We start from the raw sequence: 14,919 nt of genomic DNA, 5'->3' as shown, positions 1-14,919 counted from the left end.
AACATGCTCCCTTAGCTTCTTCCACAATTCCCTCTTCGTTCTACCAACATATTGTATGTGGCAAGGGCACTCTAAAAGGTATATCACCCCTTCACTGCGGCATGTTATAAAGTCTTCTATCATATGGTTCTTTGAAGTTACTGTTGATATAAAGCTGGATTTCTTTTTCTTACTTTCCTTTGTGTGTCGACATACATAGCAATTTTTACAGGGATAAAATCCCTTTCCTTCAAAGAAGAAGGATTTTTTGCTGGAGGATTTAATAAATGTTTTCCTGTGAGAAGAATTTTATACAGGACAGTCAATGGAAGAAAGTGTAAAACTCTAGTCATTTGGAAGCTCAACCAGCCAAAAGTAAAACGCATATCACAAAACTGAGTGAAACTAGACAAAAATACCTACATTTTGATGTATAAATTGTGTATGACAATTAGATCTTGTGGGTGTTAGAGCAATTTATAGAGAAGGAACTAAGATAATTTTTTTTAAGGCTTTTACCTGTTAGTAACACGTGAGTAAACAAGGTTCATTGTATGGACCATTTGTGTATATTTAGTGGGAATGCTTTAGCAGTCCCACTTTTGTTCATTTTTAATTTATTAATCACCATCATCTTTTTATTCCGTACGTTTTTTGGCTCTGCGTAACTTCTGCATACTTTCTGCTATTAAAGCCATTCAACTTTTAAAATGTTCAGCTCTTTCAGCTGATGATGGGACTTCAACTTTTTTTTCTACTATTTATACTTTTTAAAATATTAAGCTTTTTAACACTTTCAACAAGTCAATGAGAGCATGCCTAAAATCCTTAAAATCTTCTTCCGCTACCAAATGTTTCAGCTCCTTAATACTTTCACCTACAGACGTCAAACTTTAAAATGTTCACAAAATATTCAGCTATCTGGCTATATATTTTCAGTTTGATATCTTTTACAGTTTTTGTGAAAAAGCTGTTTAAGTTTAGTGATCATTTCAGAAAATTTCATAATTTAGGGCAGCCAGGCTTTTGTTGTCTGTTTTGTTTTCATGGTTACCAAAGCTTCTTATACACAGTGATGGGCAGTGGGGGGAGGCGGCTGGAGCATCTCAGATTACAGAGCCCGGGGGAGAGCACAGACACACCATGTACTGATTTATAATAGAGGAATATGATGAGGCAGCCAAATAATTTAGGTCACCCATTATCGGCCAAAACATTATGACCACCCCATGAAAAAAAATATAAAATTTTTTTTTTTTAAAGATCATTTTTGAAACAAAGAAAATCATTTACAGATTTTGTTAAAAAGCTGTATAAGTTTAGTGATCATTTCAGGCTTTTTTTTGTCTGTTTTGTTTCCATGGTTACCAAAGCTTCTAGTGATAGTGGTTGGGGGGGGGGGGGGGAGGTGGCTAGAGCATCTCAGATTACAGAGCCCGGGGGGGGGGAGCACAGACACACCATGTACGGATTTATAATAGAGAAATATGATGGGGCAGTTTTGATGCTATTCAGCATTCCCACACATTTTCTCCAGGAAATGCATTTTCTAGTCATTCATTTTTTACATATGATCATATCCCCCTTAAATGTCTCTGCATTCGTTAATCATAGCTGAGGTTTCCTTACGCCTCTCTTTATTTTAGTTGCCATTCCCTGCACTCTCTCCGGTTTCCTGACCTCTTTTTGTTAACCGGTACCCAAAACTAAACTCCATATTCAAGATGAGATCATACTAATGCTTTTTACAGGAGCAGAATATTCCATTTTGAATACGAGAAAGTATTTTCTTTAGAAACTGCAGCTTGGCTTTGCATGCTATTCTTGCGTATGCTATCTGCCAGAACACCTAGATCAGGGGTGTCCAGCCCACGGACCTCATGTGGCCCAAAAGTGTTAAGCATGTGGCCCAGGGGATGTCTAGAGGGATGCTGTACAAGTATAGAAGCCATGGCACCCAACACAGACAAGCCAGGCCCATTCATGTCTGGAGGGATGCCATACTTGCAATAGCAGCCACGGCGTCAGGCATAGGCACACCTGGAGGGATGCTGGGGCTATCCTGTTTGCAATATCATCGCCAGCAGCATAGGCATCATTAGAGGGTGGCTATTGAGGCTGGTAGCCCCAAGTCCAGGGTTGGCCCTACTGTGAGAGAGTCGCAGGCTGCCAGACACAGCACTTCCCACACAGCCGCAGCACTCACTGAGTCTGCACTCCATGTTTCAGTGACAGTCAGAGCCCAGAGATCATTGTGAGATTGAGTCTCCTCCCTTGCTCCGCCATATAAGAGGGTCGGGAGGAACTTTCTCATACTAATCTCTCCTGAGCTGGTAAGTGCAGACCATAGGGGAGAAAAATCTGTATACCCAGCCTGTCTTCTGTGTATACCCAGCCTCTCTGTATACACAATCCACATCTGGTGGCAGGTGACGTGAAAAGCTCTCTGGTGACCCCGATGTAATGAGGGGGGCTTTGCGTACGCCTATGTAATAAAAAAAAAAAAAAAAAAAAAAAAATATATATATATATATATATATATATATATATATATATATATATATATATATATATATATATATATATATATATTAATATATAATAATATTTACACACACACACACACACACACACACATGTATATGATAGAAATGTGTATGCCCGCCCAAGCGTATGACTCTCTCTTTACTTCGCTGCTATGGGCTCTAGCCCCAGATATTTCATAGACCTAGCAATGCCCCTGGCCAGCAGTGAATGCAGGCACTATCGGCTAGCTCCAAGCAAGTAAATGCCTCATGGGTGGATCTAGGGGGTGCTGTGGTATAAATGAGGGAGCATGCAAATAGACTGATAGATTTTTATAGAATCTTTATATAAGAGTTCATATGGACGTGGCGCTCATAATCAATCAATCAATTGCCATGTTTATGGACCTCCTAAAACAGAGATCAAATTGGCCCTAATGGGATCCAGTCTCAGGTTAAGTCCTCCCTGGGTTGCTGCTGAACGATGTCAGTTTACAATGGAAAACACTATACTCTTTCAAGATCACTGCTACAGACAACCCTATATCACCAACCGTTAAATATCTCATAAAGAACTCCAGATAGTAAAAAGTACCAATAAATTATTAAAATGATTAAAACAATAAAAATCTACAAATTGTTTAAGGTTATTATCAAAGATCTGACAACAAATTAGTCATGTGCCTTTAGGATCTTCATTCTCCACATTTTAACCTATAGAATGTCATCAGGGGCTTGAAGGCACTGACTTCCTTGCTAAATTGCAGTACTTTTTTCAGCACAGTAATGTATTGGTGTGAACAAACAGTATAGGGAACAAGGTATTTTTCCTTGTCTGTTTTAGTGCTGAAAATAGCTGCCAGCATAGCCTCAACAAGCACTGACATAATCTGAAAGCTTTCTCCGTTATAGTAACTGAGTTTACAGATCTTGATATAAGCCCAGTCATGACTGGTTCTCTTTTTCTTTTGGAATGAAAAGTAGGGGTTTAGAACCTTGCAGTAGGCTCCACATAAGTAATGGAAACAATATATCTGCCATTATAAAAAAGGCAGGTAGAAGAATTATGGCTGACATTCCCTCTTTGGAGGGCATTGTTTACCATGAGACTATATGTGTTGCTAGAAAGAAGTGTGAAAATCCACAGATAGGGTAGCTGACTTGTAGTTTGCAGTAGCAGTACCCTAGAGATGTGGATGTTGTTTGGTGGAAGATAAAAGCTCCTAATATGTCTACTTCAAAACTAATCCGATTATTGTTTCTTCGTTCTACCACAGGAAGGTTGTGGGCCGTGTGCCGAGCCTCAGGATGCTACGCAGCTTCTTCACAGATGGGGTGAGAACGTGCATTATGCGTGTATAATTATAGATTACTGCTGTGCAATTCTGGACTACTAACAACTTTGACAAGAACTTTTTTTTCATACATTAGGGTTAATTTTCTCATCTTATAATTGTGGCCAACATCTTCATCTATATAGATAATGTAGGAGGAATTACTCTGTACCCAAACAAAATTTGTATAATTTTATTCATACAAATAGAGCTTTCTTTTGGTGGTATTTAATCACCACTTGGTTTTTTATTTTTTGCAACATAAGTGAAAAAAGAGCGAAAATTTTGAAAAAAAATACACTTTTTTTTAGTTTCTGTGATAAAATTTTGCAAATAAGTAATTTTTGTTCATAAATTTGGGCCAGAATTTATACTGCTACATCTCTTTGGTAAAAAATAACCCAAATTAGTGAATATTATTTAGTCTCTTTGAAAGTTAGAGTCTAAAAGCTATGGTGCAAATCATTGAAAATTGATCACATCTGATTACACCTGATGCACTGATGGCCTATCTCATTTCTTGAGGCTCTGAAATGTCAGGAAAGTACAAATACCCCCAAAATGACCCCTTTTTGAAAAGTAGACAGTTCAAGGTATTTAGTGAGAGGCATGGTGAGTTTTTTGAAGTTGTAATTTTTTCCCACAATTCTTGGGGAAAAAGAAGAATGTTTTTTTTTTTTTTTGTTTTGTTTTGTTTTTTACAAAATTGTCATAAGTTATTTCTCACACACAGCATATGTATACTTCCAATTACACCCCAAAATACATTCTGCAACTCTTCCCGAGTATGGCAATACCACATGTGTGGGACTTTTACGCAGCCTGGCCACACAGAGAGGTCTAACATGCAGGGAGCACCATCAGGGGTTCTAGGAGCATAAATGACACCTCTAATTTCCTAACAACCTATTACATTTGTGAAGGCCCTGGAGCACCAGGACAATGGAATTACCCAAAAAATGACCCCATTTTGGAAAACAAACACCCCAAAGTATATTCTATGAAGCATTATGAGTCTTTTGAACAGTTAATTTTTTTTACTCAAGTCTTCAGAAAACGTGGAAAGAAAATGAAAATCTTTTTTTTTTTTTTTTTTTTTTTTTTTTTACACAAAGTTGTCCATTTAGAAGATATTTCTAACACATAGCATGTATATAGCAAAAATTACACCCCAAAACACATTATGCTATTCCTCCTTAGTATGGCGATACCACATGTATGAGACTTTTACACAGCCTGGCTATATACAGAGGTCCAACATTGAAGTAGTACCTTCAGGCGTTCTAGGAGCATAAATGACACATCTCATTTTGTTCCTACCTATCACACTTTTGTCCTTGGCGCACCAGGACAATGGAATTACTCCCAAAATGTCCCCATTTTGGAAAGCAAACACCCCAACATGTATTCTATGAGGCATGGGCTGCAAATAGGTACTCGGGTACTCCGATGGGCTGGAGACAGGTACTTGGTTACTCCGATGGGCTGGAGACAGGTACTTGGTTACTCCGATGGGCTGGAGACAGGTACTTGGTTACTCCCATGGGCTGGAGACAGGTACTTGGTTACTCCGATGGGCTGGAGACAGGTACTTGGTTACTCCGATGAGCTGGAAACAGGTACTCGGGTACTCCGATGGGCTGGAGACAGGTACTCGGGTGCTCCGATGGGCTGGTGACAGGTACTCGGGTGCTCCGATGGGCTGGTGACAGGTACTCAGATGAACTGTGACAGTTACTTGGGTACTCAGATGGGCTGTGACAGGTACTCGGCTACTCAGTTGGGCTGGAGACAGGTACTCGGGTACTCAGTTGGGCTGGAGACAGGTACTCGGGTACTCAGTTGGGCTGGAGACAGGTACTCGGGTACTCAGATGAACTGTGACAGGTACTTGGGTACTCAGATGAACTGTGACAGGTACTCAGATGAACTGTGACAGATACGCAGGTACTCAGATGGGCTGTGACGGGTACTCAGGTGCTCCGATGGGCTGTTGACAGGTATTCGGGTACTCTGATGGACTGTGACAGGTACTCGGGTACTCAGATGAACTGTGACAGGTACTCGGGTACTCAGATGAACTGTGACAGGTACTCAGATGAACTGTGAGGCCGCGTACACACGGGCGGACTGTTCGCCCAACTTTGTCCGCTGAACAGTGTTTGGGCGGACAGTCCGCTCGTGTGTGGGCTTTCAGCGGACAGTTTCAGCGGACAGTTGGACGGACAAGGTTTTTCGGAAATTCCGAAAAACTGTCCGCTGAAACCTTGTTTGAGCGAACAGTCCGCCCGTGTGTAGGCTTGTTCGTCAAACAAAGTTGCGCGCATGCTCAGAAAGGATTTTCACGCCGAAAGCTATAATGCAGTGTATAGGACGTCGTATTTTTCGTCCCATCGTACGTGCCGTTCACGTCATCGCGCACGGTTTCAGCAAACTGTTCGTCCGTCGTGTGTGGCCATGTCCGTCCATGCTAAGTTTGAGCGGACTGTTTGCCGAAACTGTTGGACGGACAAAGTTGGGCGAACAGTCCGCGCGTGTGTACGCGGCCTGACAGGTACTCGGGTACTTAGATGAACTGTGACAGGTACTCAGGTACTCAGATGGGCTGTGACAGGTACTCGAGTACTCAGATGGGCTGTGACATGTACTCAGCTATTCAGGTACCCAGATGGGCTGTGACAGGTACTCGGGTACTTAGATGGGCTGTGATAGGTACTCGGGTACTCAGATGGGCTGTGATAGGTACTCGGGTACTCAGATGGGCTGTGACAGGTACCCGGGTACTCAGATGGGCTGTGACAGGTACTCGGGTACTCAGATGGGCTGACAGGTACTCTAGTACTCGGTTACTCGTATGGACTGTGACAGGTACTCGGATACTCGTATGGACTGTGACAGGTACTCGGATACTCGTATGGACTGTGACAGGTACTCGGATACTCGTATGGACTGTGACAGGTACTCAGGTACTCAGTTGGGCTGGAGAGAGGTACTCGGGTACTCAGATGAACTGTGACAGGTACTTGGGTACTCAGATGGGCTGTGACAGGTACTCTGGTACTTAGATGAACTGTGACAGGTACTCAGATGAACTGTGACAGATACGCAGGTACTCAGATGGGCTGTGACGGGTACTCAGGTGCTCCGATGGGCTGTTGACAGGTACTTGGGTACTCAGATGAACTGTGACAGGTACTTGGGTACTCAGATGAACTGTGACAGGTACTCGGGTACTCAGATGAACTGTGACAGGTACTTGGGTACTTTGAGTACCTATCACAGCCCATCTGAATACCCGAGTACCTGTCACAGCCCATCTGAGTACCCGAGTACCTGTCACAGCCCATCTGAATACCCGAGTACCTGTCACAGCCCATCTGAGTACCCGAGTACCTATCACAGCCCATCTGAGTACCCGAGTACCTATCACAGCCCATCTGAGTACCCGAGTACCTATCACAGCCCATCTGAGTACCCGAGTACCTGTCACAGCCCATCTGAGTACCTGTCACAGTTCATCTGGTACTCAGATGGGCTGTGACAGGTACTCGAGTACTCAGATGGGCTGTGACAGGTACTCGGGTACTCAGATGGGCTGTGACAGGTACTCGGGTATTCAGATGGGCTGTGATAGGTACTCGGGTACTCAGATGGGCTGTGATAGGTACTCGGGTACTCAGATGGGCTGTGACAGGTACTCGGGTACTCAGATGGGCTGTGACAGGTACTCGGGTATTCAGATGGGCTGTGATAGGTACTCGGGTATTCAGATGGGCTGTGATAGGTACTCGGGTACTCAGATGGGCTGTGATAGGTACTCGGGTACTCAGTTGGGCTTGGACAAGGTACTCTGGTACTTGGATGAACTGTGACAGGTACTCAGATGAACTGTGACAGATACGCAGGTACTCAGATGGGCTGTGACGGGTACTCAGGTGCTCCGATGGGCTGTTGGCAGGTACTCGGGTACTCGGATGAACTGTGACAGGTACTCGGGTACTCAGATGAACTGTGACAGGTACTCGAGTACTCAGATGGGCTGTGACATGTACTCAGGTATTCGGGTACCCAGATGGGCTGTAACAGGTACTCGGGTATTCAGATGGGCTGTGATAGGTACTCGGGTACTCAAATGGGCTGTGATAGGTACTCGGGTACTCAAATGGGCTGTGACAGGTACTCGGGTACTCAGATGGGCTGTGACAGGTACTCGGGTACTCAGATGGGCTGTGACAGGTACTCGGGTACTCAGATGGGCTGTGACAGGTACTCGGGTACTCAGATGGGCTGTGACAGGTACTCGGGTACTCAGATGGGCTGTGACAGGTACTCAGATGGGCTGTGACAGGTACTCAGATGGGCTGTGACAGGTACTCGGGTACTCGGTTACTCGTATGGACTGTGACAGGTACTCTGGTACGTATGGACTCTGACAGGTACTCGGTTACTCGTATGGACTGTGACAGGTACTCGAGTACTCAGATGGGCTGTGACAGGTACTCAGGTATTCGGGTACTCAGATGGGCTATGACAGGTACTCGGGTACTCAGATGGGCTGTGACAGGTACTCAGGTATTCGGGTACTCAGATGGGCTATGACAGGTACTCGGGTACTCAGATGGGCTGTGACAGGTACTCGGGTACTCAGATGGGCTGACAGGTACTCTGGTACTCGGTTACTCGTATGGACTGTGACAGGTACTCAGATACTCGTATGGACTGTGACAGGTACTCAGATACTCGTATGGACTGTGACAGGTACTCAGGTACTCGTATGGACTGTGACAGGTACTCGGATACTCACATGGACTGTGACAGGTACTCTGGTACTCGGATACTCACATGGACTGTGACAGGTACTCTGGTACTCGTATACTCAGATGGACTGTGACAGGTACTCAGGTATTTGGATACTCAGATGAACTGTGACAGGTATTTAGATTCACTGTTGCTTCACTGTTGCCTGCAGACACACATTACTGTACCACTCTCCAGCCCTTCATGAACAAACTGCCTCCTGCTACAGCCAAAGATTTTGACTCGTCAGTCAAATACCCGAGTACCTGTCCCAGCCCATGTGAGTACCCGAGTACCTGTCCCAGCCCATGTGAGTACCCGAGTACCTGTCACAGTTCATCTGATACTCAGGTACTCAGATGGGCTGGGACAGGTACTCGGGTACTCAGATGGGCTGGGACAGGTACTCGGGTATTTGACTGATGAGTCAAAATCTTTGGCTGTGGCAGGAGGCAGTTTGTTCACGAAGGGCTGGAGAGTGTTACAGTAATGTGTGTCTGCAGGCAACAGTGAAGCAATAGCAGAGGTTCCTTGCAAGGGCTGCATTTCTGCGAATAGTTTTTATGTGACAACACTGAAGAAATTGCACTTTGCTACAAAGGCAAAAAGTACACTGGGCGCAAAGTGTCAATATTTTGTGTGGCTGCCATTATCTTCAATCACTGCCTTAACCCTCTTGGGCATGGAGTTCACCAGAGCTTCACAAGTGGCCACTGGAGTCCTCTTCCACTCCTCCATTATGACATCACTGAGCTGTTGGATGTTGGAGACCTTGCGCTCCTCCACCTTCCATTTGGGGATGGCCAACAGATGATCAATAAGGTTTGGGTCTGGAGAGATGCTTGGTCAGTCCATCACCTTTACCCTCAGCTTCTTTAGCAAGGCAGTGGTCCTCTTGGAGAGGTGTTTGGGGTTGTTATGTTGGAATACTGCCCTGCAGCTCAGTCTCCAAAGGGAGGGGATCATGCACTGCTTCAGTATGTCACAGTACATGTTGGCATTCATGGTTCCTCAATGAACTGTAGCTCCCCAGTGCTGGCAGCCCCAGACTATGACACTCCCACCACCATGCTTGACTGTAGGCAAAGCACACTTCTCTTTGTAATCCTCACCTGGTTGCCACCATACACACTTGACACCATCTGAACCAAATACGTTTATCTTGGTTTCATCAGACCACAGGACATGATTCCAGTAATCCATGTCCTTATGCGCTGTGTTTATTTTGCTTTTACAAAAAAAATGCAAATTTTTTTTTTTTTGTCCTGTATTGTGATTTTCCAAAAGTTGTTAATAACATGTATTTACTGCTTCAGCAAAAGTCTGTCAATTCTGCTAATCTTTTATTGCATAAGGCAACTGCCACATGCTCTGCTTTTAGAAAGGGGTTATGCAGTCGACCCCCCACGAAGTCACGGTTCAGAGTTTGCGGCCTCAGTCGCTCGCCTTAGAATCAAACTAATTGTTTGCGGAATCCCCCACAATTTTGCAGAAACCGCAGATATCCTCTGCAATTTTTTGTGCCTTTTTTAGTGGCAATATATAATTTTTCATGCAATTGAATGCTAAATTATTAAGAACAATATAATTCACACGTTTTTACTAATGATTGGCTGCTGCCTTGTAACGCATCTCCGGCACATGCAGCCCAGCATTGCCGCTTCATAACAATGTACCATGTATAGCTATCTCAAGTGTTTCACTGAGTATACTTGTTTATCTTTACATTGTCCCCAGTGCCACCTATCAGTGCCACCTGTCAGTGTCTCACGTGCCACCTGTTATCAGTGTCACGTGTCATCAGTGCCACGTTTTAGTGCCATCTGTCATCAGTGCCACATAATAGTGCCATCTGTCATCAGTGCCACGTATTAGTGCCATCTGTCATCAGTGCCACGTCATTGTCACTTGTCATTGTCCTGGTGCTACAGGGCCTTCAAAAGTGTAATAGGTAGTCAACAAGTTAGATGTGTAATTTATGCTCCTAGAACACGTGATGGTGCTCCCTGCATGTTTGGTACCTCTCTGTGGCTAGGCTGTGAAAAAAGTCTCACACATGTGGTATTGTAATACTCAGGAGTAGCAGATTGTATTTTGGGGCGTTATTTGTGGTATACACATGCCATGTGAGAGAAATAACCTATTACAATAACAATTTTGTGGAAAATAAATAAATCTTCATTTTGCAAAGAATTGTGGGAAAAAATAACATCAAAAACCTCACCATGCCTCTTACTAAATACCTTGGAATGTCTACTTTGCAAAAAGGTGTCATTTGGGGGGCATTTGTACTTTCCTGGCTTGTTTGGGTCGCAAGAAAAGAGATAGGCCACCAGTACATCAGGTGTGATCAATTTTTTATGATTTGTACCATAGCTTGTAGACTCTCTAACTTTCACAAAGACTAAATAATATCCACGGATTTGGGTTATTTTTACCAAACATATTTAGCAGTATAAATTGTGGCCAAAATTCATGAAAAAAAATAATAATTTGCAAAATTTTATCACAGAAACAAAGAAAAATGTTTTTTTTTTTTTCAAAATGTTCGGTCTTTTTTTCATTTATAGTGCAAAAAATAAAAAACCCAGAGGTGATCAAATACCACCAAAAGAAAGTTTTTTTTGTATGAAAAAAGGACAAAAAATTAATTTGCTACAGTGTTACATGGCTGAGTAATTGTCATTCAAAGTGTGAGAGCACTGAAAGCTGAAAATTGGTCTGGGCGGGGGGGGGGGGGGGGGGGGGATTTAAGTGCCCAGTAGGCAAGTGGTTAAACTATAAAATAGGCATTTTTTTGACCACATCCAAAATTTGCGTTTTTTTTCACAATTTGCTGGTGCTCCAGGAACATAACCCCTGTGAATTTCGGGGGTCGACTGTGCTACAAAATGTGTTGTCTTTTCACACTGCTGACCTACAATCTTATCCAAGGCCATAGGACTTTCTGATAATGCTGCTGTCATCTTCAAGTGGAATACAGACTTGTGGATGCTGGCTGTCATCTCACCATCTAGATATATTGTTTTACACAGCTGGATCTCTCTACTACTGTTGCATTCCTGAGTGCCTTGTGACAAGTACCTAATTTCATACTTCTTTAAGTGATTTTATGTACCCTTTGTCATTAAACTTATATTCGCAAGCCCTGTGCCATTCTCTCTTCTATCTGTGCTGGGCAAAGGTGCACTTTAAATACAGTATTAAAAAAGGAGGAACTATAGAATGAAAAAAACACAAGTGTACCCCTAAAAAGTTCAAGCGCTGTATGGAGAACCAACATATGTCAGTCTGTGTGATAAATGTTGGCCCCTTGCAGCTAGAGGGGAACCAAAACATAGTGGATGGTGGTGTGCAAAATAAACAAAAGGATGCATCTTAATCCAGCGCTGTGGGCTGATGGCTACAAACCACTTGAGGCATACCTCTGAGAAGTCAGCCATGTTTTAACCCTTTTTATTCTTGGAATAGTTTGATTTTATAATAAATCTTTTTACACAAACCGTGGCATATACATTTTTTTTTACTTCTCTGAGGTATGCCTCAAGTGGTTTGTAGCCATCACCCCCTAGCGCTGGATTAAGAGGAATCCTTTACTTGCTGGAACTATAGAATGCAATACTTGTCTGGCTTTGGCCATTAGATACTAAGAGGTCTTATTGAGTACTATCCGTGATACTTTTTTATTTGCACTAATACAATTTTTCAGGACAAGCTTTCAGGGTATGTCCCCTTCTTCGAGGTCCAAGCAGTATTCTTGGACCTTGAAAAAGGGGACATACCCTGAAAACTTGTCCTGAAAAAATGTATGTTGGTGCAAATGAAAAAAGCATCATGGACAGTACTCAATTGTTTCAGTTGCATGTGTACTAATAGGGCTACAATCACCTCAAGCATAGTTTTATTAACATAGTGAGGTTTCAAAATATTTATCAAGTTTAACTTTATATCCTTCAAGATACGGTAGTTTAGTTTATACTGCTAAAAGTATTTACGTGTTTCCTTAACTTCTTTCGCTTTTTTTTTCCCTGCAGTCTCTTGATAGCTTGGTTGCTTCTGAAGATGGACGATCAAAATGTCACTCCGCCTCTGAGCTGTCTGATACCGAGTTCAGTGATGTGTACAGGGAGGGCTGGCTGCTCTATAAGCAGCTCCTCACCAGTAAAGGCAAGGTATGACAAAATGGCTGTGTGGACAAATCATTTAGCAGCTAAAATGTGTGGAACACGGAGATGCTTGATATAGATGTAACAGTCAAATGTTTAAGAACACCCCCATTTTATCCCAGTGTTAATTGATGTACACTCTGTTCAATGTGTGGATGTACTGCTACCTACTGGATGTTTTTCACACTATTCAAATCAAAAAAGGGTCCTGGCCTTGTAAAAGCTATACACCTGCACCTGCATGATTAAAAATTATTTACTTAATATAAAAAGAAAATACACATACAATTAAACACAATACTCATCATGTACATTATATGCATCAGTGCACCGTTAATAACGTTAGAAATTTAGAATATGAATAGCGAACGGGGTAACTTTTTATTTTATTTTATTTTTTTTATTTTTTTTAGCAAAGTCTAAGTATACTAGATCCATAGTCGCCCATTTGTCCAAGAGCTTCTTCAGCATACGATACACGGTGACTCTTAGTCTTCCTCACCTAGTTTTTAGAGTTCTCATCTTCCTTTCTCCCTTTTCCACTCTGCCTGTTTGAACACTTTTACTCCTGGAGATGCAGCAGGATGTTTTTAATGTAGTGGTGCATTGCCCTCGCCCTGTTAGTACATGTTAGTGCACACTGCCTGATAACCTCTCTTAAAGGTCAAGCTCTGCCGTTTTACACCTGGTTGCCATCTCTTAACTTGCCTGGTCCCAATTATGAAGCCTGTGATCAAAAATCTGTTCATCAAAAGCTTAAAGGCAATTACCAAACGTGTTGGCTGTTGGCTTTCTCCACCAAGGAAATTGGTCTCAGGGTGTATACTTTCACAACCCCATTTTCCTTGGCCACCAGGATTTTCTGTGCTTTGCAGTGCAGGACTCACACTTTGTTTGTGGCTCTTCCCTTCATGAGGGGGGATTGGAGAACAAAACTTTTTTTTTTCGTTTCTATTGTAAAATTTTGCAAGTAAGTAATTTTTCTTTATAAATGTGGGCCAACATTTATACTGCTACATATCTTTGGGAAACCCAAATTAGTGGATATTATTTAGTTTGTCTACAAGGGATGGTGCCAATCATAGAAAATTGATCACACCTGATGTACTGATGGCTTAAACCATTTTGCGAGATACTAACAAGCCAGAACAGTACAAATACCCCCAAGTGATGCCTTTTTGGAAAGTAGGCAATCCAAAGTATTTAGTAAGAGGAATGGTGAGTTTTTTTGAAATTGTAATTTTTCCCCACAACTCTTGAGAAAATTAAGAATTTTTTTTTTTTTTTTTTTTTTTACACAAAATGTATCATATTTCTCTCATACTTGCAATTACACCCCAAAATACATTCTGCTAATCCTCCTGAGTATAGCGATACAACGTGTGAGACTTTTTTTTTTAAATTTGGAAATCCAATTTTATTAAGTGAAAATATGCACAGATAGAGTAATCACTGGGTATGTACAACTTTGAAGGCACATCAATACATTTAGTACATGTCTTGTATTCTAATGGTCACAGCTATGAACATATAATTACCAACGTTTATTGATATCTTATCAGAGTATCCAATGTCCCCCCTTTCCCTCCTGGGTTTATATTTATTCCTATGTCCCAGGTTTTCCTTGTGATGTTTCATAATTCCAGTGTGGTACCTGTCATTCTCTATGTGCATGTTTCTCCAACACCCAGCCACCTTTCCCTCACTTTTAGATATTTTTGTGTGCATCCTTTGTTTATAAACCAAATTTTTTGTAAGGGAGTTTGTTGTTTACGTCCCTCTTCCAATCTGTCACTGTAGGGGAATGGGTTTGCATCCAGGTGCAAGCCACAACCTTCCTAGCTAGAAAAAGAGTTTCCTTTGTGAAGGTAGCTTGATGCTTGTTGATATCCGCATCTGGGAGAAGACCCAGTACACACAACTTTGGGTCTAGTACTACTGGGGAGCCCATTTCATCATGTAGAAATGTAATTACCTGTGTCCAATAAGTTTGCAGAATGGGGCATTCCCATATCAGTTGGTAGAATGTACCTGGGTCACAATTGCACAGGGGGCACATTGAAGTACGCATAGGTTGAAACTTGGCCAGTCTCTGGGGTGTCCGATATGCTTGGTGGA

The 14,919-nt window shown here is 42.4% G+C and overlaps 1 protein-coding gene across 3 annotated transcripts in view; it reads left to right on the top strand.

The window, feature by feature from the left end:
• ARHGAP23 (Rho GTPase activating protein 23) overlaps positions 1-14,919 on the top strand; it is a 343,140-nt gene that overhangs the window by 197,105 nt on the left and 131,116 nt on the right. For all 3 annotated transcript variants that reach the window (XM_077459396.1, XM_077459395.1, XM_077459394.1), the window contains exons 10-11: positions 3,782-3,839; positions 12,670-12,807. In XM_077459396.1, coding sequence (XP_077315522.1) covers positions 3,782-3,839; positions 12,670-12,807 — 196 coding nt within the window. The remainder of the gene's footprint in view (positions 1-3,781; positions 3,840-12,669; positions 12,808-14,919) is intronic.

The sequence above is a fragment of the Lithobates pipiens genome, unplaced genomic scaffold (genome assembly GCF_037356315.1).
Source record: "Lithobates pipiens isolate NorthernLeopardFrog02 unplaced genomic scaffold, aLitPip1_a1.2 Scaffold_28, whole genome shotgun sequence".
NCBI lineage: Eukaryota > Metazoa > Chordata > Amphibia > Anura > Ranidae > Lithobates > Lithobates pipiens.
This window is presented reverse-complemented; position numbering and strand designations above follow the sequence as displayed.